Source organism: Argopecten irradians, chromosome 13 (assembly GCF_041381155.1).
Source record: "Argopecten irradians isolate NY chromosome 13, Ai_NY, whole genome shotgun sequence".
In the NCBI taxonomy this organism is placed as follows: domain Eukaryota; kingdom Metazoa; phylum Mollusca; class Bivalvia; order Pectinida; family Pectinidae; genus Argopecten; species Argopecten irradians.
In genome coordinates this window covers 13,456,364-13,483,865 of record NC_091146.1, presented here as the reverse complement: position 1 = coordinate 13,483,865, position 27,502 = coordinate 13,456,364, and the positions used below count along the sequence as shown (strand labels likewise).

Genomic DNA, 27,502 nt, shown 5'->3' with positions numbered 1-27,502 from the left:
CAAAACACGATAGTCTCGGTGAAACCTGGTGTCACTGGCCAAACACACTAGTCTCAATAAAACCTGGTGTCAATGGCAAAACACGATAGTCTCGGTGAAACCTGGTATCAATGGCCAAACACGTTAGTCACAGTGAAACCTGGTGTCAATGACCAAACACGTTAGTTTCAGTGAAACCTGGTATCAATGACCAAACACGTTAGTCTCAGTGAAACATGGTATCAACGGCCAAACACGTTAGTCTCCGTGAAACCTGGTGTCAATGATCAAACACGCTAGTCACAGTCAAATATGGTGTCAATGGCCAAACACACTAGTCTCAGTGAAACCTGGTGTCAATGACCAAACACGTTAGTCTCCGTGAAACCTGGTGTCAATGGCCAAACACGTTAGTCTCCGGGAAACCTGGTGTCAATGGCCAAACACACTAGTCTCAGTGAAACCTGGTGTCAATGACCAAACACGTTAGTCTCAGTGAAACATGGTGTCAACGGCCAAACACATTAGTCTCCGTGAAACCTGGTGTCAATGGCCAAACACGTTAGTCTCCGTGAAACCTGGTGTCAATGGCCAAACACACTAGTCTCAGTGAAACCTGGTATCAATGGCCAAACGTTAGTCTCAGTGAAACCTGGTGTCAATGGCCAAACACACTAGTCTCAGTGAAACCTGGTATCAATGGCCAAACACGTTAGTCTCCGTGAAACCTGGTGTCAATGGCCAAACACGTTAGTCTCCGTGAAACCTGGTGTCAATGGCCAAACACGTTAGTCTCCGTGAAACCTGGTGTCAATGGCCAAACACGTTAGTCTCCGTGAAACCTGGTGTCAATGGCCAAACACGTTAGTCTCCGTGAAACCTGGTGTCAATGGCCAAACACGTTAGTCTCCGTGAAACCTGGTGTCAATGGCCAAACACGTTAGTCTCAGTGAAACCTGGTATCAATGACCAAACACGTTAGTCTCCGTGAAACCTGGTGTCAATGGCCAAACACACTAGTCTCAGTGAAACCTGGTGTCAATGGCCAAACACACTAGTCTCAGTGAAACATGGTGTCAATGGCCAAACACACTAGTCTCAATGAAACCTGGTGTCAATGACCAAACACACTAGTCTCAGTGAAACCTGGTGTCAATGGCCAAACACGTTAGTCTCCGTGAAACCTGGTGTCAATGGCCAAACACGTTAGTCTCAGTGAAACCTGGTGTCAATGACCAAACACACTAGTCTCAGTGAAACATGGTGTCAATGGCCAAACACGTTAGTCTCCGTGAAACCTGGTATCAATGACCAAACACGTTAGTCTCAGTGAAACCTGGTGTCAATGGCCAAACACGATAGTCTCAGTGAAACCTGGTATCAATGACCAAACACGCTAGTCTCAATAAAACCTGGTGTCAATGGCCAAACACACTAGTCACAGTGAAACCTGGTATCAATGGCCAAACACGATAGTCTTGGTGAAACCTGGTGTCAATGACCAAACACGTTAGTCTCAGTGAAATTTGGTTTCAATGGTCGAACATGTTAGTCTTAGTGAAACCTGGTACCCATGGCCAAACACGCTAGTTACAGTGAAATCCTGTTTATAGAACAATATATGGACACCTTTTTTTTTTTAGAACCGGGTTGACGCCCAGCCAACTTCAAAAGGATGCTGATTTTCTGTCTGAGTGGCAGAGACAAAGCTCACAGATCGGAGATTTAGAGGAAGGTGGCTGTGCTGGGAATAGCGCTGGTCTGAGACAGTACTGTAACAGACAAAGATTCTCACGGTACCGGACAAGTGATGGAGTGTGTAACAACATACGGAACCCGACCTGGGGACGAGCTAACACCCCTCATACCCGATTAGCGCCCCCACAATACGGGGACACGGAAAGTAAGTAACTACGTATACTTAACCTGACCTCCGGGGACGGGCTAGCACCCTTTACACTCGATAAGTCCCCTACATTATGGGAACACTGCAAGTAAGTAACTACATAACCCAACCCCTGGGGAAGGGCTAACACCCCTCATTCCCGATTAGCGCCCCCACAATACGGGGACCCAGCAAGTAAGTAACTACGTATACTTAACCTGACCTCCGGGGACGGGCTAGCACCCTTTACACTAGATAAGTCCCCTACATTATGGGAACACTGCAAGTAAGTAACTACATAACCCAACCCCTGAGGAAGGGCTAACACCACTCATACCCGATTAGCGCCCCCACAATACGGGGACCCAGCAAGTAAGTAACTACGTATACTTAAACAGAACTCCGGGAACGGGCTAGCACCCTTTACACCCGATACGCCCCCCCACACACACACACATTACGGATAAACTGCAAGTAAATAACTACATAACCCAACCCCTGGGGACGGGCTAGCACCCCTCACACCCGATAGTCCCCCACATTACGGATAAACTGCAAGTAAATAACTACATAACTCAACCCCCGGGGACGGGCTAGCACCCCTCACATCCGATAGTCCCCCACATTACGGATAAACTGCAAGTAAGTAATTACATAACCCAACCCCTGGGGACGTGCTGGCACCCTCACACTCGATTGCTGTCTCCACAATACGGTGGCACTGCAAGTAAGTAACTAGAGTAAATAACCCAAACCCTGGGGACGTGCTGACACCCCTCACACCCGATTACTGTCCCCACAATACGGAGGAACTGCAAATAACTACATAACCTGACCCCTTGTACTGTAGTCCGACACCAACTTTTATTGTTTTTTCACAGATATGGGTGACCTACCTCGCTATCAGTCCGTACTAGGAGGAGACCTACCAAGTGCTAGGGAGATATCTGTTGTTGTACTAAGGAAGAGAGATTTTACCAGGGATTCTAAACATACCCATATGTTGATGGCCATGGGACAATTCCTAGACCACGACCTTACACTCACTCCAGAGGAAAAAGGTAAGAATATGTGGTAAACACTGACGACAAAGCATAGACATACTCACTCCATATGAAAAGTTATATTTGTGTGGTAAACATCGCCGACAGTGAATAAAAACATACTCTTCCTTTGGGTATATTTAAGCAATAAACTGTTACCAGATTGGACATACAGTTGATATGAAGCCCATCCGGAAGGAAGATAAATAGAATGGCGCCCGTTAGGGCGCCATGAATATTTATCTTTCGGAAACGTTAAATATTCATACGCTTGACCAGATTGGAGTTCATAGCGTGATATTGCCCATTTGGTTTAACATAGATCAAACGGGTAACTGAAAGTAGAATGGAAATATGATCGTGTGTCTAATTCACACAAAAATAACATATAAACTTATTTTGCTTTTTCTTGATGGGCAACCAGATCTTCATTCCATATAAAGTGACAGGGTCATAGGCTTCTTTCGGAACGCAATTCATTATTTTAAATATTTTCATCATGAAGTAAAATTAGAATCTCAACTTTTTTTTAAATTTTGGTAATGGTTTAAAATTAGTAACTTTTGTAACTGAGGAAAATTACTAATGTGTCTGATCCTGTTTCTGATTAAGAAAAACAAAGTAATTCGTATAATTATCTGAGATGAGAGTGTATTTTATTTACGCTTTAGGCGTTGTAACCAACACATACAATACGTTTTAACTATGTATATATTGCGAAATTCACGAAGATACATCTGTCATAACATGGTTTGGTTTCATTAGCTTAACTTCCTATTAAAAGTCGTTTAAGAACGTGTCAGGTTTGTTGATGGGGAAAGGCAGAGTACTTGGAGAAGAACAAGCGATCAGTACCCGGCAACTTCCCCATATGGGATTCGAACTTGCAATCCAGAGTTGGAGATCATGTGGTTAATGTGTGTAGAGACATCTGGTCACCTTGGCCCTCGCGGCTGTTTATCAAAAATAATAATAGCAGAGTTATCTGTCTTTGTGGTAGGTATTGATTGTAACGTCATGTGTTTGCGAGCGTAACGCCGTTTTTTCGGAGAAAGTTAAAGGCATGAATTGTGCGCACAAACTAATGACGTCACCATAGATACCTATCCGCAAGGGAGCTACTTATGTAATGTGCAAAGACAGAATATTATGTGTGTGTGTGTTTTTTATTAATTGATTTAATGCTTTTACTTTTGGTGTATAGTTTCATACCACGGAGACCTAGGGTCGGTTATTGCCCTACCTTAATTTAGTCAGCGACTGTTACTCTCGCATTGTTGAAATGCGGTAATGAAATTCTGTCTTTTTATATCACCGAGTTAGCTCCCTTGCGGATAGTTATTAATGTGATGTCATTATTTTGTGGGTGCAGTTCACGTCGTTTTCTCCGAGAAGTATGCTTTTACGCGTGCATATACATGACATCACAATCAATACCTATCCGCAAGGGCAGACAACTCTGTAATTTGCATTACATGTATATAAAACAGGTACTTGGTAGGATTTTAATTTTGGATTCTGTGTTTTAACAGGACAAGACGGGTCCAATATCGCCTGCTGTGTCAGGATTAATGGTGAAATCATGGCGAGGTTAGTCTGTTTTAACACTGATGAGAATCAAGACATTAGTAACAACTTTGTGTTTCTTACCTTCACAAACAACACAACGAAGTACAAATATATGGATCCTTATTACTTTTTAACACTCTGAACTAATTCCATACTCACCTCACTTCTGATCTCCCTTTCCATATCTCCTTCATTATTAACTTAGCTGTTAAAACAAAGCAGCAATAATATATATAATAATTATGGACCTTTATTACACGTATAGTTTATATGGTGTTATATAGCTCGAGAAATGGAAACATCAAGTCAAGATTCTTTCTAAAAATAAAATCATCGAGTCAATAATCTAAATATTGCCCTCCACTTGACAGTGTATTAGCCAATGAGAATGGTGGAATATTCTCCCTTTCACTAGTATTGTTTCCTTTCCTTTGTATTATAATATCTCTAACCAATACTAACGTCAACCTTTCGGTCTTGTTTCCACACATATGAACAAAGCCATACCGAGTTGCAAGATATTTTTCGTGAAGATGATATTTTACGCGGAAATGATATTTTCGTGGGGTGAAATTTTTACAGGAATTGTATTTTCGCGGGGATGATATTTTCATGGGGATGATATTTTCGAAGAAATGATATTTTCGAGGGGATTAGTTTTTAGAGAGGATAATATTTTCACGGGTATAATATTTTCGCAGGAATGGTGCTTTCGAGGGGATGATATTTTCGAGGGATGATATTTTCGCGGAGATGATATTTTCGAGGGGATTATATTTTCGAGATGATGATATTTTCCATGGAGATGATATTTTAGAGGGGATGATATTTTCGAGGGAATGACATTTTCGCAGGAATGATATTTTCGAGGAAATGGAATGATATTTTTGAAGACTTCGCGGCGCATTAATTGCGCCACCTCGGTTAAAACATTATCAAATAGAGCATATTAACAAGTGAAATATCACATTGCCACGATATCCTTTTGTCAAATACATTAAAGTCATTTAGCTGAGGTCTATACATGAGGTTACACGTTTTATAAAAATATAACTTTGTGAAAGTCCAATCATGATTATGACGTTTCCTGATATTCAGATGATTTTAATATATTGGATCTGTTCTATCAATGTCCTGCATTTTAAACACCAGAATTAATTGTTTAACGAATGTAATGATCACAGAAAAGCGGGCACTGTAAATATCTTCATCGCTGTTTCCATCACATTTCCTCTCTCTAATATAAAACAAAACATCACTGTAATCCTTACTCTCTACAGACCGGAATGTGTCTACATTAGAGTACACTGTAATATTTTAATTCTGAGTTTCCAGACCGAAATGTGTCTACATTAGAGTACATTGTAATATTTTAATTCTGACTTTCCAGAGACGAATGTGCGCCCATTATGGTACCAGTAGGAGATCCACATTTCGATTCGACCCCTGAAGAGCCCGGATGTATAAATTTCGTCAGGTCCTCCCCTGCCATACAGACTGGGTGTGGCCTCAGTAAGTTATTCTTAACCTTACAACATACAACGTGTTGTACAGTGAGTTAATGGTAACCTTACAACATACAACGTGTCGTACAGTAAGTTATCGGTAACCTTACAACATACAACGTGTTGTACAGTCAATTATCGGTAACCTTACAACATACAACGTGTTGTACAGTCAATTATCGGTAACCTTACAACATACAACGTGTTGTACAGTAAGTTATCCGTAACCTTAAAACATACCACGTGTCGAACAGTAAGTTATCTGTAACCTTACAACATACAACGTGTTGTACAGTAAGTTATCCGTAATTTACAACATACAACGTGTTGTACAGTAAGGTATCCGTAACCTTACAAAAACAACGTGTCGTGCCGTAAGTTATCCGTAACCTTACAGCATACAACGTGTTGTACAGTAAGTTATCTGTTAACTTACAACATACAACGTGTTGTACAGTAAGTTATCCGTAACCTTACAACATACAACGTTTCATACAGTAAGTTATCCGTAACCTTACAACATACAACGTGTTGTACAGTAAGTTATCTGTAACCTTACAACATACAACGTGTCATACGGTAAGTTATCCGTAACCTTACAACATACAACGTGTTGTACAGTAAGTTATCTGTAACCTTACAACATACAACGTGTTGTACAATAAGTTATCCGTAACCTTACAACATACAACGTATTGTACAGTAAGTTATCTGTAACCTTTCAACATAAAACTTGTTGTACAGTAAGTTATCCGTAACCTTACAACATACAACGTGTTGTACAGTTAGTTATCCGTAAATTTTCAATTTACAACGAGTTGTACAGTAAGTTATCTGTAATTTACAACATACAACGTGTTGTACAGTAAGGTATCCGTAACCTTACAAAAACAACGTGTCGTGCCGTAAGTTATCCGTAACCTTACAGCATACAACGTGTTGTACAGTAAGTTATCTGTTAACTTACAACATACAACGTGTTGTACAGTAAGTTGTCCGTAGCCTTACATCATACAACGTGTTGTACAGTAAGTTATCTGTAACCTTACAACATACAACGTGTCATACAGTAAGTTATCCGTAACCTTACAACATACAACGTGTTGTACAGTAAGTTATCTGTAACCTTACAACATACAACGTGTCATACAGTAAGTTATCCGTAACCTTACAACATACAACGTGTTGTACAGTAAGTTATCTGTAACCTTACAACATACAACGTTTCATAGACGTTCATACGGTAAGTTATCCGTAACCTTACAACATACAACGTGTTGTACAGTAAGTTATCTGTAACCTTACAACATACAACGTGTCACACAGTAAGTTATCCATAACCTTACAACATACAACGTGTTGTACAGTAAGTTATCTGTAACCTTACAACATACAACGTGTCATACGGTAAGTTATCCGTAACCTTACAACATACAACGTGTTGTACAGTAAGTTATCTGTAACCTTACAACATACAACGTGTCACACAGTAAGTTATCCATAACCTTACAACATACAACGTGTTGTACAGTAAGTTATCTGTAACCTTACAACATACAACGTGTCACACAGTAAGTTATCCATAACCTTACAACATACAACGTGTTGTACAGTAAGTTATCTGTAACCTTTCAACATACAACGTGTCATACGGTAAGTTATCCGTAACCTTACAACATACAACGTGTTGTACAGTAAGGTATCCGTAACCTTACAAAAACAACGTGTCGTGCCGTAAGTTATCCGTAACCTTTCAGCATACAACGTGTTGTACAGTAAGTTATCTGTTAACTTACAACATACAACGTGTTGTACAGTAAGTTATCCGTAACCTTACAACATACAACGTTTCATACAGTAAGTTATCCGTAACCTTACAACATACAACGTGTTGTACAGTAAGTTATCTGTAACCTTACAACATACAACGTGTCATACGGTAAGTTATCCGTAACCTTACAACATACAACGTGTTGTACAGTAAGTTATCTGTAACCTTACAACATACAACGTGTTGTACAATAAGTTATCCGTAACCTTACATCATACAACGTGTTGTACAGTAAGTTATCTGTAACCTTTCAACATAAAACTTGTTGTTGGACAGTAAGTTATCCGTAACCTTACAACATACAACGTGTTGTACAGTTAGTTATCCGTAAATTTTCAATTTACAACGTGTTGTACAGTAAGTTATCCGTAATTTACAACATACAACGTGTTGTACAGTAAGGTATCCGTAACCTTACAAAAACAACGTGTCGTGCCGTAAGTTATCCGTAACCTTACAGCATACAACGTGTTGTACAGTAAGTTATCTGTTAACTTACAACATATAACGTGTTGTACAGTAAGTTGTCCGTAGCCTTACATCATACAACGTGTTGTACAGTAAGTTATCTGTAACCTTACAACATACAACGTGTCATACAGTAAGTTATCCGTAACCTTACAACATACAACGTGTTGTACAGTAAGTTATCTGTAACCTTACAACATTCAACGTTTCATACAGTAAGTTATCCGTAACCTTACAACATACAACGTGTTGTACAGTAAGTTATCTGTAACCTTACAACATACAACGTGTCATACGGTAAGTTATCCGTAACCTTACAACATACAACGTGTTGTACAGTAAGTTATTTGTAACCTTACAACATACAACGTGTCACACAGTAAGTTATCCATAACCTTACAACATACAACGTGTTGTACAGTAAGTTATCTGTAACCTTACAACATACAACGTGTCATACGGTAAGTTATCCGTAACCTTACAACATACAACGTGTTGTACAGTTAGTTATCTGTAACGTTACATCATCCGTATTTTTAACAACATAAACTTGCCGTAAATAACATTTGATTTTCTATAAACAACATGTCACAGTGTAATATTTCTTAGTATACAACATGCCACAGTGTAACATTTCTTACAACATGTCACATTGTAATATTTCTTAGTATCTACAACATGTCACAGTGTAATATTTCTTAGTATCTACAACATGTCACAGTGTAATATTTCTTAGTATCTACAACATGTCACAGTGTAATATTTCTTAGTATCTACAACATGTCACAGTGTAATATTTCTTAGTATCTACAACATGTCACAGTGTAATATTTCTTAGTATCTACAACATGTCACAGTGTAATATTTCTTAGTATCTACAACATGTCACAGTGTAATATTTCTTAGTATCTACAACATGTCACAGTGTAATATTTCTTTGTATTTACAACATGTCACAGTGTAATATTTCTTAGTATCTACAACATGTCACAGTGTAATATTTCTTAGTATCTACAACATGTCACAGTGTAATATTTCTTAGTATCTACAACATGTCACAGTGTAATATTTCTTAGTATCTACAACATGTCACAGTGTAATATTTCTTAGTATCTACAACATGTCACAGTGTAATATTTCTTAGTATCTACAACATGTCACAGTGTAATATTTCTTAGTATCTACAACATGTCACAGTGTAATATTTCTTAGTATCTACAACATGTCACAGTGTAATATTTCTTAGTATCTACAACATGTCACAGTGTAATATTTCTTAGTATCTACAACATGTCACAGTGTAATATTTCTTAGTATCTACAACATGTCACAGTGTAATATTTCTTAGTATCTACAACATGTCACATTGTAATATTTTTTAGTATCTACAACATGTCACAGTGTAATATTTCTTAGTATCTAGAACATGTCACAGTGTAATATTTCTTAGTATCTACAACATGTCACAGTGTAATATTTCCTAGTATCTACAACATGTCACAGTGTAATATTTCTTAGTATCTACAACATGTCACAGTGTAATATTTCTTAGTATCTACAACATGTCACAGTGTAATATTTCTTAGTATTTACAACATGTCACAGTGTAATATTTCTTAGTATCTACAACATGTCACAGTGTAATATTTCCTAGTATCTACAACATGTCACAGTGTAATATTTCTTAGTATCTACAACATGTCACAGTGTAATATTTCTTAGTATCTACAACATGTCACAGTGTAATATTTCTTAGTATCTACAACATGTCACAGTGTAATATTTCTTAGTATTTACAACATGTCACAGTGTAATATTTCTTAGTATCTACAACATGTCACAGTGTAATATTTCTTAGTATCTACAACATGTCACAGTGTAATATTTCTTAGTATCTACAACATGTCACAGTGTAATATTTCTTAGTATCTACAACATGTCACAGTGTAATATTTCCTAGTATTTACAACATGTCACATTGTAATATTTTTTAGTATCTACAACATGTCACAGTGTAATATTTCCTAGTATCTACAACATGTCACAGTGTAATATTTCTTAGTATCTACAACATGTCACAGTGTAATATTTCTTAGTATCTACAACATGTCACAATGTAATATTTCTTAGTATCTACAACATGTCACAGTGTAATATTTCTTAGTATCTACAACATGTCACAGTGTAATATTTCTTAGTATCTACAACATGTCACAGTGTAATATTTCTTAGTATCTACAACATGTTTCAGTGTAATATTTCTTAGTATCTACAACATGTCACAGTGTAATATTTCTTAGTATCTACAACATGTCACAATGTAATATTTCCTAGTATCTACAACATGTCACAGTGTAATATTTCTTAGTATCTACAACATGTCACAGTGTAATATTTCTTAGTATCTACAACATGTCACAGTGTAATATTTCTTAGTATCTACAACATGTCACAATGTAATATTTCTTAGTATCTAGAACATGTCACAATGTAATATTTCTTAGTATCTAGAACATGTCACAATGTAATATTTCTTAGTATCTACAACATGTCACATGTGTAATATTTCTTAGTATCTACAACATGTCACAGTGTAATATTTCCTAGTATCTACAACATGTCACATGTAATATTTCTTAGTATCTACAACATGTCACAGTGTAATATTTCTTAGTATCTACAACATGTCACAGTGTAATATTTCTTAGTATCTACAACATGTCACAGTGTAATATTTCTTAGTATCTACAACATGTCACAGTGTAATATTTCTTAGTATCTACAACATGTCACAGTGTTAATATTTCTTAGTATCTACAACATGTCACAGTGTAATATTTCTTAGTATCTACAACATGTCACAATGTAATATTTCTTAGTATCTACAACATGTCACAGTGTAATATTTCTTAGTATCTACAACATGTCACAGTGTAATATTTCTTAGTATCTACAACATGTCACAGTGTAATATTTCTTAGTATCTACAACATGTCACATTGTAATATTTCTTAGTATCTACAACATGTCACAGTGTAATATTTCTTAGTATCTACAACATGTCACAGTGTAATATTTCTTAGTATCTACAACATGTCACAGTGTAATATTTCTTAGTATTACAACATGTCACAGTGTAATATTTCTTAGTATCTACAACATGTCACAGTGTAATATTTCTTAGTATCTACAACATGTCACAGTGTAATATTTCTTAGTATCTACAACATGTCACAGTGTAATATTTTTTATATCTACAACATGTCACAGTGTAATATTTCTTAGTATCTACAACATGTCACAGTGTAATATTTCTTAGTATCTACAACATGTCACAGTGTAATATTTCTTAGTATCTACAACATGTCACAGTGTAATATTTCTTAGTATCTACAACATGTCACAGTGTAATATTTCTTAGTATCTACAACATGTCACAGTGTAATATTTCTTAGTATCTACAACATGTCACAGTGTAATATTTCTTAGTATCTACAACATGTCACAGTGTAATATTTCTTAGTATCTACAACATGTCACAGTGTAATATTTCTTAGTATCTACAACATGTCACAGTGTAATATTTCTTAGTATCTACAACATGTCACAGTGTAATATTTCTTAGTATCTACAACATGTCACAGTGTAATATTTCTTAGTATCTACAACATGTCACAGTGTAATATTTCTTAGTATCTACAACATGTCACAGTGTAATATTTCTTAGTATCTACAACATGTCACAGTGTAATATTTCTTAGTATCTACAACATGTCACAGTGTAATATTTCTTAGTATCTACAACATGTCACAGTGTAATATTTCTTAGTATCTACAACATGTCACAGTGTAATATTTCTTAGTATCTACAACATGTCACAGTGTAATATTTCTTAGTATCTACAACATGTCACAGTGTAATATTTCTTAGTATCTACAACATGTCACAGTGTAATATTTCTTAGTATCTACAACATGTCACAGTGTAATATTTCTTAGTATCTACAACATGTCACAGTGTAATATTTCTTAGTATCTACAACATGTCACAGTGTAATATTTTTAGTATCTACAACATGTCACAGTGTAATATTTCTTAGTATCTACAACATGTCACAGTGTAATATTTCTTAGTATCTACAACATGTCACAGTGTAATATTTCTTAGTATCTACAACATGTCACAGTGTAATATTTCTTAGTATCTACAACATACATGTATATTTCTTAGTATCTAAACATGTCACAGTGTAATATTTCTTAGTATCTACAACATGTCACAGTGTAATATTTCTTAGTATCTACAACATGTCACAGTGTAATATTTTTAGTTATCTACAACATGTCACAGTGTAATATTTCTTAGTATCTACAACATATCACAGTGTAATATTTCTTAGTATCTACAACATGTCACAGTGTAATATTTCTTAGTATCTACAACATGTCACAGTGTAATATTTCTTAGTATCTACAACATGTCACAGTGTAATATTTCTTAGTATCTACAACATGTCACAGTGTAATATTTCTTAGTATCTACAACATGTCACAGTGTAATATTTCTTAGTATCTACAACATGTCACAGTGTAATATTTCTTAGTATCTACAACATGTCACAGTGTAATATTTCTTAGTATCTACAACATGTCACAGTGTAATATTTCTTAGTATCTACAACATGTCACAGTGTAATATTTCTTAGTATCTACAACATGTCACAGTGTAATATTTCCTAGTATCTACAACATGTCACAGTGTAATATTTCCTAGTATCTACAACATGTCACAGTGTAATATTTCTTAGTATCTACAACATGTCACAGTGTAATATTTCTTAGTATCTACAACATGTCACAGTGTAATATTTCTTAGTATCTACAACATGTCACAGTGTAATATTTCTTAGTATCTACAACATGTCACAGTGTAATATTTCTTAGTATCTACAACATGTCACAGTGTAATATTTCTTAGTATCTACAACATGTCACAGTGTAATATTTCTTAGTATCTACAACATGTCACAGTGTAATATTTCTAGTATCTACAACATGTCACAGTGTAATATTTCTTAGTATCTACAACATGTCACAGTGTAATATTTCTTAGTATCTACAACATGTCACAGTGTAATATTTCTTAGTATCTACAACATGTCACAGTGTAATATTTCTTAGTATCTACAACATGTCACAGTGTAATATTTCTTAGTATCTACAACATGTCACAGTGTAATATTTCTTAGTATCTACAACATGTCACAGTGTAATATTTCTTAGTATCTACAACATGTCACAGTGTAATATTTTCTTAGTATCTACAACATGTCACAGTGTAATATTTCTTAGTATCTACAACATGTCACAGTGTAATATTTCTTAGTATCTACAACATGTCACAGTGTAATATTTCTTAGTATCTACAACATGTCACAGTGTAATATTTCTTAGTATCTACAACATGTCACAGTGTAATATTTCTTAGTATCTACAACATGTCACAGTGTAATATTTCTTAGTATCTACAACATGTCACAGTGTAATATTTCTTAGTATCTACAACATGTCACAGTGTAATATTTCCTAGTATCTACAACATGTCACAGTGTAATATTTCTTAGTATCTACAACATGTCACAGTGTAATATTTCTTAGTATCTACAACATGTCACAGTGTAATATTTCTTAGTACTACAACATCTACAACATGTCACAGTGTAATATTTCTTAGTATCTACAACATGTCACAGTGTAATATTTCTTAGTATCTACAACATGTCACAGTGTAATATTTCTTAGTATCTACAACATGTCACAGTGTAATATTTCCTTAGTATCTACAACATGTCACAGTGTAATATTTCTTAGTATCTACAACATGTCACAGTGTAATATTTCTTAGTATCTACAACATGTCACAGTGTAATATTTCTTAGTATCTACAACATGTCACAGTGTAATATTTCTTAGTATCTACAACATGTCACAGTGTAATATTTCTTAGTATCTACAACATGTCACAGTGTAATATTTCTTAGTATCTACAACATGTCACAGTGTAATATTTCTTAGTATCTACAACATGTCACAGTGTAATATTTCTTAGTATCTACAACATGTCACAGTGTAATATTTCTTAGTATCTACAACATGTCACAGTGTAATATTTCTTAGTATCTACAACATGTCACAGTGTAATATTTCTTAGTATCTACAACATGTCACAGTGTAATATTTTTTAGTATCTACAACATGTCACAGTGTAATATTTCTTAGTATCTACAACATGTCACAGTGTAATATTTCTTAGTATCTACAACATGTCACAGTGTAATATTTCTTAGTATCTACAACATGTCACAGTGTAATATTTCTTAGTATCTACAACATGTCACAGTGTAATATTTCTTAGTATCTACAACATGTCACAGTGTAATATTTCTTAGTATCTACAACATGTCACAGTGTAATATTTCTTAGTATCTACAACATGTCACAATGTAATATTTCTTAGTATCTACAACATGTCACAGTGTAATATTTCTTAGTATCTACAACATGTCACAGTGTAATATTTCTTAGTATCTACAACATGTCACAGTGTAATATTTCTTAGTATCTACAACATGTCACAGTGTAATATTAGTTAGTATACAACATGTCACAGTGTAATATTTCTTAGTATCTACAACATGTCACAGTGTAATATTTCATAGTATTACAACATGTCACAGTGTAATATTTCCTAGTATTTACAACATGTCACAGTGTAATATTTCTTAGTATTTACAACATGTCACAGTGTAATATTTCTTAGTATCTACAACATGTCACAGTGTAATATTTCTATCTACAACATGTCACGTTAATATTTTTAGTATCTACAACATGTCACATTGTAATATTTCTTAGTATCTACAACATGTCACAATGTAATATTTCTATATTAAACATGTCACAGTGTAATATTTCTAGTATCTACAACATGTCACAGTGTAATATTTCTTAGTATTTACAACATGTCACAGTGTAATATTTCTTAGTATCTACAACATGTCACAGTGTAATATTTCTTAGTATCTACAACATGTCACAGTGTAATATTAGTTAGTATCTACAACATGTCACAGTGTAATATTTCTTAGTATCTACAACATGTCACAGTGTAATATTTCTTAGTATCTACAACATGTCACAGTGTAATATTTCTAGTATCTACAACATGTCACAGTGTAATATTTCTTAGTATCTACAACATGTCACAGTGTAATATTTCTTAGTATCTACAACATGTCACAGTGTAATATTTTCTTAGTATTTACAACATGTCACAGTCACAGTGTAATATTTCTTAGTATTTACAACATGTCACAGTGTAATATTTCTTAGTATCTACAACATGTCACAGTATAATATTTCTAAGTATCTACAACATGTCACAGTGTAATATTTCTTAGTATCTACAACATGTCACAGTGTAATATTTCTTAGTATCTACAACATGTCACAGTGTAATATTTCTTAGTATCTACAACATGTCACAGTGTAATATTTTGTTTACACATTAGTATCTTACAACATGTCACAGTGTAATATTTCTTAGTATCTACAACATGTCACAGTGTAATATTTCTTAGTATCTACAACATGTCACAGTGTAATATTTCTTAGTATCTACAACATGTCACAGTGTAATATTTCTTAGTATCTACAACATGTCACAGTGTAATATTTCTTAGTATTTACAACATGTCACAGTGTAATATTTCTTAGTATCTACAACATGTCACAGTGTAATATTTCTTAGTATCTACAACATGTCACAGTGTAATATTTCTTAGTATCTACAACATGTCACAGTGTAATATTTCTTAGTATCTACAACATGTCACAGTGTAATATTTCTTAGTATCTACAACATGTCACAGTGTAATATTTCTTAGTATCTACAACATGTCACAGTGTAATATTTCTTAGTATCTACAACATGTCACAGTGTAATATTTCTTAGTATCTAGAACATGTCACAGTGTAATATTTCCTAGTATCTAGAACATGTCACAGTGTAATATGTCTTAGTACATGCCATGTCAGAATGTAATATGTCTTAGTATCTACAATCTGTCACGAAGAGTTTTTTTCTTTATACCAGGTCAAAGGGAATCGTTAAACCGGATTACATCTTTTGTTGATGCCTCAAACATGTATGGATCAAGTCATATGGAAATTTCCGAGCTTCGAACGGCTGGTGGAGGTAATGTTTATATGTATGTTTCAGTCGGTCAACTGATGGAACCGCAGACCAGCTGGCGGAGTTAATGTATATATGTATGTGTTAGCCGGTCAACTGATGGAACTGCAGAACAGCTGGCGGAGGTAATGTATATATGTATGTGTCAGCCGGTCAACTGATGGAACTGCAGAACAGCTGGCGAAGGTAATGTATATATGCATGTGTCAGCCGGTCAACTGATGGAACTGCAGAACAGCTGGTGGAGGTAATGTATATATGTATGTGTCAGCCGGTCAACTGATGGAACTGCAGAACAGCTGGTGGAGGTAATGTATATATGTATGTGTCAGCCGGTCAACTGATGGAACTGCAGAACAGCTGGTGGAGGTAATGTATATATGTATGTGTCAGCCGGTCAACTGATGGAACTGCAGAACAGCTGGTGGAGGTAATGTATATATGTATGTGTCAGCCGGTCAACTGATGGAACTGCAGAACTGCTGGCGGAGGTAATGTATATATGTATGTGTCAGTTGGTCAACTGATGGAACTGCAGAACAGCTGGCACTTTTTTGGTATGAAATGTTGTCAACTGCAGGAATATATTGTTCTACAATAACACTACCTTTATCATTCCATTTATGCAATATTTTTCAAATATCTTATTTTCTGAAATATAATTTAAGATATTCATTACATTCAAATCGTTTACTTGAAAAACTAAAAATACAGAAAAAATATTGGGAAATTCTGATACGCATTAACACTACTTGTGGTAGACAGTGTTGTTTTGGTGTATGTATCTGCGCGACAACCGACTGCGTTTACACGATATCCTATTTGATAAGTTGATTTAGCAAAGACAAAAACAAGAAAGATGAATATTCAGTAATAAACTACGTTCTCTGATATTTCATTCCGGATTTTATGGTTTCCGGACCATCATGGTTATCGCGGTTACGCTGTATCCTGCTGTCGCCTTTTTATGACAGACCTAATTGTAACCTACAATGTAAGCAGGCCTACATCAAGAACACCTTTTATCACATAACTAGCCCGTCCATCCATGTCGTACGGCCATGTTATCAATTGATATCGTAAGACACATGTGCAATAACATTATCACACATATATATATATATATATCGTTATAATCTAAATATGACGTTGCATGATTGTCTCCGTAGACGGAGACGTCACATCCAAGACGGATTTCTGCTGTTTTATATAGAGACGAAATTAAAAGTTCACAAGTTCGAATGCCATGTGGGGCAGTTGTCAGGTACTGACCGTTGGTCGGTGGTTTTTCTCCGGGAACTCCGGCCTTCCTCCACCAATAAACCTGACAGATCCTTACATGATCCTGACTGTTAATAGGAACTTAAACTAATAAAACCAAATAAACCGGAATGTTCCATTCGTGTGTGAATCTGCTTCAGGTCTCCTGCAAACGCATAATAATTTACCACCTGTTGGACCGCCTGATACTTGTGACTTTACGGAAGGTCAGCCGGAGCATTGCTTGAAAGCAGGTATGTCAATAAAAGATAAAGTATGCCCACAAAAGATAAAGTATGTCAACAAAAGATAAAGTATGTCCACAAAAAAAATATGCCCTAAAAAGATTAAGTATGCCTACAAAAGATAAAATATGTCAAAAAAGATAAAATATGTCCGCTAAAGATAAAGTATACCCACAAAGGATACAGTATGCCCACAAAGGATAAAGTATTCCTGCCCACAAAAGATCAATTATGCCCACAAAAGATAAAAAAAAATGTCACCAGAAGAAACAGTATGCCTACAAAAGATAAAGCAAAACCGCTAAAGATAAAGTATGTCAACAAAAGATGAAATATGACCACAAAAGATGAAGTTTGCCCACAGAAGATAAATAATGCCCGCAAAAAATGAAGCATAACCGCGAAAGATAAAGTATGCCAACAAAAAATAAAGTATGCCAACAAAAAATAAAGTATGCCCACATAAGATCAAGTATGTCAACAAAAGATGAAATATGCCCACAAAAGATAAAGTATGACATGTACAACAGATGATAAAGTATACCCACAAAAGATCAAGTATGTCCATAAAAGATGATATATGCCCACAGAAGATTTCATTTTGCTACAAAAGATCAGGTATGCCCCTAAAAAGATAAAGTATGCCCTCAAAAGATAAAGTATGCCCGCAAATGATAAGATATGCCACAAAATATCAAGTATAGCCACAAAAGATAAAGTATGCCCACAAAAGATAAGATATGTCCACAAAATATTACGTATCCTCACAAAAGATTAAGTATGCCCGCAAATGATAAAATATGCCACAAAATATCAAGTATAGCCACAGAAGATAAAGTATGCCCGCAAAAGATAAAATATGCCAACAAAAGATAGAAGATGCCCACAGAAGATAAAGTATGCCCACAAAAGATAAGTATATCCAAAAATATAAAGTACATGTATACCCGCAAAAGTTAAAGTTAGACAACAGATGATAAAGTATGCCCACATAATGTAACGTATGCCAACTCAAGTGTAATCAATGAAAGAAAAACAAATAGAAAACAGAACATCAATATAATTCACTGTGCAATTTTAGGAGACGAGCGTGTTAACGAGATTCTGAACCTGGCGATGATGCACACAGCCTTCCTCCGTGAACATAACCGGCTAGCGAAGAAAGTAGCTAACAGTTGTCGGCGATACCGCCGCAATAACAACCGGATGTTCGAGGAGACTCGACGTATCATGATCGGTGTCATGCAGAATATTGTCTTCTACGAATTCCTGCCGAAAGTCCTGGGCCGGAAAATGATGAGACGAAACGGTTTACTGGAGGAGCAGTACAGGTGTGTGGTGAATGTGATGGTCAGTACAGGTGTGTGGTGAATATGATAGTCAGTACAGGTGTTTGGGGAATGTGATGGTCAGTATAGTTGTGTGGTGAATTTGATGGTCAGTACAGGTGTGTGGTGAATATGATGGTCACTACAGGTGTGTGGGGAATGTGATGGTCAGTACAGGTGTGTGGTGAATGTGATGGTCAGTACAGGTGTGTGGGGAATGTGATGGTCAGTATAGGTGTGTGGTGAATGTGATGGTCAGTACAGCTGTGTGGTAAATATGATGGTCAGTACAATTGCGTGGGGAATGTGATGGTCAGTACAGGTGTGTGGTGAATATGATGGTCACTACAGGTGTGTGGTGAATATGATGGTCAGTACAGTTGCGTGGGGAATGTGATGGTCAGTACAGGTGCGTGGTGAATGTGATGGTCAGTACAGGAAAGTGGCAATGTGATGGTCAATACAGGTGTGTGGTGAATGTGATGGTCAGTACAGGTGTGTGGTGAATGTGATGGTCAGTACAGGTGTGTGGTGAATGTGATGGTCAGTACAGGTGTGTGGTGAATATGATGGTCAGTACAGGTGTGTGGTGAATATGATGGTCAGTACAGGTGTGTGGAGAATGGGATTATCACTACAGGTGTGTCATGAATGTGATGGTCAGTACAGGTGTGTGGTGATCTGATGGTCACTTCAGGTGTGTGGTGAATGTGATGGTCAGTACAGGTGTGTGGTGAATGTGATGGTCAGTACAGGTGTGTGGTGAATATGATGGTCAGTACAGGTGTGTGGTGAATCTGATGGTCAGTACAGGTGTGTGGTGAATTTGATGGTCAGTACAGGTGTGTGGTGAATGAGATGGGCAGTACAGGTGTGCGGTGAATTTGATGGTCACTACAGGTGTGTGGTTAATGTAATGGTCAGTACAGGTGTGTGGTGAATATGATGGTCAGTACAGGTGTGTGGTGAATCTGATGGTCAGTACAGGTGTGTAGTGAATATCATGGTCAGTATAGGTGTGTGGTGAATATCATGGTCAGTACAGGTGTGTGGTGAATGTGATGGTCAGTACAGGAGTGTGGTTAATGTGATGGTCAGTATAGGTGTGTGGTGAATGTGATGGTCAGTACAGGTGAGTGGTGAATGTGATGGTTAGTATAGGTGTGTGGTGAATGTGATGGTCAGTACAGGTGTGTGGTGAATGTGATGATCAGTACAGTTGTGTGGTGAATGTGATGGTCAGTACAGGTGTGTGGTGTATATGATGGTCAGTACAGGTGTGTGGTGAATGTGATGGTCAGTATAGGTGTGTGGTGAATATGATGGTCAGTACAGGTGTGTGGTGAATATGATGGTCAGTACAGGTGTGTGGTGTATATGATGGTCAGTACAGGTGTGTAGGGAATGCGATGGTCAGTACAGGTGTGTGGTGAATGTGATGGTTAGTATAGGTGTGTGGTGAATGTGATGGTCAGTACAGGTGTGTGGTGAATGTGAAGGTCAGTATAGGTGTGTGGTGAATATGATGGTCAGTACAGGTGTGTGGTGTATATGATGGTCAGTACAGGTGTGTAGGGAATGTGATGGTCAGTACAGGTGTGTGGTGAATGTGATGGTTAGTATAGGTGTGTGGTGAATGTGATGGTCAGTACAGGTGTGTGGTGAATGTGATGGTCAGTTCAGTAGTGTGGTGAATATGATGGTCAGTACAGGTGTGTGGTGAATATCATGGTCAGTACAGGTGTGTGGTGAATATCATGGTCAGTACAGGTGTGTGGTGAATGTGATGGTCAGTACAGGTGTGTGGTTAATGTGATGGTCAGTACAGGTGTGTGGCAATTTGATGGTCAGTACAGGTGTGTTGTGAATGTGATGGTCAGCACAGGTGTGTGGTGAATGTGATGGCCAGTACAGGTGTGTGGTAATGTGATGGTCAGTACAGGAGTGTGGTGAATATGATGGTCAGTACAGGAGTGTGGTGAATATGATGGTCAGTACAGGTGTGTGGTGAATACATTTTAATGCTACATTTATCTTTTTTAATCAGCTTTATTGATCTTTCAGCCTATTTTCGGTGTTTGAATTAGTACTACATTTAATTATCATATCAGTGTAATGTTGATTATTTCTATTATTATTATTTTTCTAAGTGATTTTTTATATACATTTTTAATATCGTAATTCAAGAATTAAGGCTCTGGACATGTTCGCTACTCTAACACTATCGTGTTTCTATATAGATAAATATGGTTGGACATTACAGGGGATATGATGAGAGTGTTAATCCATCCATCTTGAACGAATTTGCCACTGCAGCCTATCGTTTCGGGCATTCACTTGTGATGGACGAGTTTGAGTTTATGACTACCGACTATTCTGTTGAGACTACGAAACACGTCAGTCAGACGTTCTTTAAACCTGAGGAAATACAATACACGGAGCAGGCCAAGAAACTACTACGATTTCTGACTACAGATAGAACATTCAAGATGGACAGGTCGGTAATTTGGCATTAACAAAAAAAAACTCGTTACACCAACAGTTACACCCCGTTAAACCAACAATTACACACCGTAACACCAACAATTACACCCCGTAACACTAACAATTACACCCCGTAACACCAACAGTTACACCCCGTAACATCGACAGTTACCCCGAGACACCAACAGTTACCTCCCGTAGCATCAACATTTACATCCTGTAACACCAACAGTAACACCCCTTGACACCAACATTTACACCACGTAATATCAACAGTTACATCCCGTAACACCAACATTTACATCCCGTAATACCAACATTCACATCCCGTAACACCAACAGTTACACCCCGTAACATCGACAGTTACACCCCGAGACACCAACAGTTACCTCCCGTAGCATCAACATTAACATCCCGTAACACCAACAGTAACACCCCGTGACACCAACAGTTACACCGCGTAATACCAACATTTACATCCCGTTACACCAACAATTACACATCGTTATACGAATTTACATCCCGTAGCACCAACAGTTACACCCCGTTACACCAACAGTTACATCCCTTTGCACCAACAGTTACACCCCGTTACACCAACAGTTACATCCCGTCACACCAACAGTTACATCCCGTAACACCAACAGTTACACCCCGTTACACCAACAGTTACATCCCGTCACACCAACAGTTACATTCCGTCACACCAACAGTTACACCTCAATACACCAACAGTTACACCCGTTACACCAACAATTACACCTCGTTATACGAATTTACATCCCGTAACACCAACATTTACTCCCAGTCACATCAAGAGTTACGTCCTGTAAGACCAACAGTTACACCGCGTAACACCAACATTTACATCCCGTAACACCAACAGTTACACCTCGTTACACCAACATTTACACCCCGTAATACCAACAGTTACACCCCTTAACACCAACAGTTACCTCCCGTCACACCAACAGTTACACACCGTAACACCAACAGTTACACACCGTAACACCAACATTTACATCCCGTTATACCAACAGTTACAACCCGTCACAAAAATAGTTACACCCCGTAACACCAACAGTGACCCCGTAACACCAACAGTTACACACCGTAACACCAACAGTGACCCCGTAACACCAACAGTGACCCCGTAACACCAACAGTTACACCCCGTAACACCAACAGTGACCCCGTAACACCAACAGTTACAGCCCGTAACACCAACAGTGACCCGTAACACCAACAGTTACACCCGTTACACCAACAGTGACCCCGTAACACCACCAGTGACCCCGTAACACCAACAGTTACACCCCGTAACACCAACAGTGACCCCGTAACACCAACAGTGACCCCGTAACACCAACAGTGACCCCGTAACACCAACAGTGACACCCCGTAACACCAACAGTGACCCCGTAACACCAACAGTTACACCCCGTAACACCAACAGTGACCCCGTAACACCAACAGTTACACCCCGTAACACCAACAGTGACCCCGTAACACCAACAGTTACACCCCGTAACACCAACAGTGACCCCGTAACACCAACAGTTACACACCGTAACACCAACAGTGACCCCGTAACACCACCACAGTTACACCCGTAACACCAACAGTGACCCCGTAAACACCAACAGTTGACCCCGTAACACAACAGTTACCCCGTAACACCAACAGTGACACCCAGTGACCCCGTAACACCAACAGTGACCCCGTAACACCAACAGTGACACCCCGTAACACACCAACAGTTACCCCGTAACACCAACAGTTACACACCCGTAACACCAACAGTTACACCCCGTAACACCAACAGTTACACCCCGTAACACCAACAGTTTAACACCCCGTAACACCAACAGTGACCCCCGTAACACCAACAGTGACCCCGTAACACCAACAGTGACCCCGTAACACCAACAGTTACCCCGTAACACCAACAGTTACACCCCGTAACACCAACAGTGACCCCGTAACACCAACAGTTACACCCTAACACCAACAGTTACACCCCGTAACAACCAACAGTTACACCCGTAACACCAACAGTTAACCCCGTAACACCAACAGTTACCCCGTAACACCAACAGTAACACCAACAGTTACACCCCGTAACACCAACAGTGACCCCGTAACACCAACAGTTACCCCGTAACACCAACAGTTACACCCCGTAACACCAACAGTTACCCCGTAACACCAACAGTAACCCGTAACACCAACAGTGACCCCGTAACACCAACAGTTTACACCCCGTAACACCAACAGTTACACCCCGTAACACCAACAGTGACACCCCGTAACACCAACAGTGACACCCCGTAACACCAACAGTTACACCCCGTAACACCAACAGTGACCCCGTAACACCAACAGTTACACACCCCGTAACACCAACAGTTACACCCCGTAACACCAACAGTGACCCCGTAACACCAACAGTTACACCCGTAACACCAACAGTTACACCCGTAACACCAACAGTGACCCCGTAACACCAACAGTGACCCCGTAACACCAACAGTTACACCCCGTAACACCAACAGTGACCCCGTAACACCAACAGTTACACCCGTAACACCAACAGTACCCCGTAACACCAACAGTTACACCCCGTAACACCAACAGTGACCCCGTAACACACCAACAGTTACACCCCGTAACACCAACAGTGACCCCCGTAACACCAACAGTGACCCCGTAACACCAACAGTTACACCCCGTAACACCAACAGTTACACCCCGTAACACCAACAGTTACACCCCGTAACACCAACAGTGACCCCGTAACACCAACAGTGACCCCGTAACACCAACAGTGACCCCGTAACACCAACAGTGACCCCGTAACACCAACAGTGACCCCGTAACACCAACAGTTACACCCCGTAACACCAACAGTTACACCCCGTAACACCAACAGTTACACCCCGTAACACCAACAGTTACACCCCGTAACACCAACAGTTACACCCCGTAACACCAACAGTTACACCCCGTAACACCAACAGTTACACCCCGTAACACCAACAGTGACCCCGTAACACCAACAGTTACACCCCGTAACACCAACAGTTACACCCCGTAACACCAACAGTGACACCCCGTAACACCAACAGTTACCCCCGTAACACCAACAGTTACACCCCGTAACACCAACAGTGACCCCGTAACACCAACAGTGACCCCGTAACACCAACAGTGACCCCGTAACACCAACACAGGACCCCGTAACACCAACAGTTACACCCGTAACACCAACAGTTACCCGACCCCGTAACACCAACAGTTACACCCCGTAACACCAACAGTTACCCCGTAACACCAACAGTTACACCCCGTAACACCAACAGTTACCCCGTAACACCAACAGTTACACCCCGTAACACCAACAGTGACCCCGTAACACCAACAGTGACCCCGTAACACCAACAGTGACCCCGTAACACCAACAGTTACACCCCGTAACACCAACAGTTACACCCCGTAACACCAACAGTAACACCCGTAACACCAACAGTTACACCCCGTAACACCAACAGTTACACCCGTAACACCAACAGTTACACCCCGTAACACCAACAGTTACAACCCGTAACACCAACAGTTACCCCGTAACACCAACAGTGTACACCAACATGAACCACCAACAACACCCGTACACCACACGTAACAACCAACAGTACCCCGTAACACCAACAGTTACACCCGTAACACCAACATTACACCACCAACAGTTACACCCGTAACACCAACAGTTACACCCCGTAACACCAACAGTTACACCCCGTAACACCAACAGTTACACCCCGTAACACCAACAACACCCCGTACACCAACAGTGACCCCGTAACACCAACAGTGACCCCGTAACACACCAACAGTTTTACCCCCGTAACACCAACAGTTACACCCCGAACCCAACCGTAACAACAGTACCCCCCGTACACCAACAGTACCCCGTAACACACCAACAGTGTACACCCACGTAACACCAACAGTGACCCCGTAACACCAACAGTGACCCCGTAACACCAACAGTTACACCCCGTAACACCAACAGTGACCCCATAACACCAACAGTTACACCCCGTAACACCAACATTTACACCCCGTAACACCAACGGTGACCCCGTAACACCAACAGTGACCCCGTAACACCAACAGTTACACCCCATAACACCAACAGTTACACACCCCGTAACACCAACAGTTACACCCCGTAACACCAACAGTGACCCCGTAACACCAACAGTTACACCTCGTTACACTAATTGGTAGTTACCATACTGTCAATATATTAATAACAAACAAATAAGTTGTAATTATATTACAGGGAATTTAATCCAGCAATACAGGATCTGTTGTTTTTGGACCAAAATCATGATAGCTTCGACCTTCCAGCTGCTAACACACAGAGGGGACGAGACCATGGGCTAGCACCGTATATGGAAATCAGACGGGCCTGTCGCCTACCAACCGTTACTACGTTTGAAAATCTTTATGGCATCTCCGAGGACGATCGCGCACGCCTTGCGAGTGTTTATGCGTACGTATTTTATATGAACTGTGATATGGCTTACACATTAGATTGAGTTTAATAGAAGCGATTCATACAGGGTTACCATTCTGGTACGGTGCGTTCCATTACCGATATAACAGAATCGTACAGGTACCATTATGGTACGGTGCGTTCCATTACCGATACAACAGAATCGTACAAGTACCATTTTGGTACGGTGCGTTCCATTACCGATACAACAGAATCGTACAGGTACCATTCTGGTACGGTGCGTTCCATTACCGATACAACAAAATCGTACAGGTAGCATTATGGTACGGTGCGTTCCATTACCGATACAACAGAATCGTACAGGTACCATTATGGTACGGTGCGTTCCATTACCGATACAACAGAATCGTACAGGTTACCATTCTGGTACGGTGCGTTCCATTACCGATACAACAGAATCGTACAGGTACCATTCTGGTACGGTGCGTTCCATTACCGATACAACAGAATCGTACAGGTACCATTATGGTACGGTGCGTTCCATTACCGATACAACAGAATCGTACAGGTACCATTCTGGTACGGTGCGTTCCATTACCGATACAACAGAATCGTACAGGTACCATTCTGGTACGGTGCGTTCCATTACCGATACAACAGAATCGTACAGGTACCATTATGGTACGGTGCGTTCCATTACCGATACAACAGAATCGTACAGGTACCATTCTGGTACGGTGCGTTCCATTACCGATACAACAGAATCGTACAGGTACCATTCTGGTACGGTGCGTTCCATTACCGATACAACAGAATCGTACAGGTACCATTCTGGTACAAATCGTACCATTACCGATATAACACAATCGTACAGGCACCATTCTGGTGCAAATCATACCATTACCGATATAACAGAATCGTACAGGTACCATTCTGGTACAAATCATACCATTACCGATATAACACAATCGTACAGGCACCATTCTGGTACAAATCATACCATTACCGATATAACAGAATCGTACAGGTACCATTCTGGTACAAATCATACCATTACCGATAAAACACAATCGTACAGGCACCATTCTGGTACAAGTTGTTCCATTACCGATATAACATAATCGTACA

General features: G+C 38.7%; 1 protein-coding gene across 1 annotated transcript in view; it reads left to right on the top strand.

Annotated features, from left to right (window-relative positions):
* The first annotated feature begins 16,439 nt into the window (after nucleotides 1–16,439).
* Nucleotides 16,440–27,502, top strand: part of LOC138306652 (peroxidase-like protein 3) — a 35,186-nt gene continuing 24,123 nt past the window's right edge. The window contains exons 1-5 of the mRNA XM_069247094.1: nucleotides 16,440–16,537; nucleotides 17,956–18,048; nucleotides 19,121–19,370; nucleotides 21,631–21,864; nucleotides 26,198–26,410. Coding sequence (XP_069103195.1) covers nucleotides 16,486–16,537; nucleotides 17,956–18,048; nucleotides 19,121–19,370; nucleotides 21,631–21,864; nucleotides 26,198–26,410 — 842 coding nt within the window. The 5' untranslated portion in view covers nucleotides 16,440–16,485. The remainder of the gene's footprint in view (nucleotides 16,538–17,955; nucleotides 18,049–19,120; nucleotides 19,371–21,630; nucleotides 21,865–26,197; nucleotides 26,411–27,502) is intronic.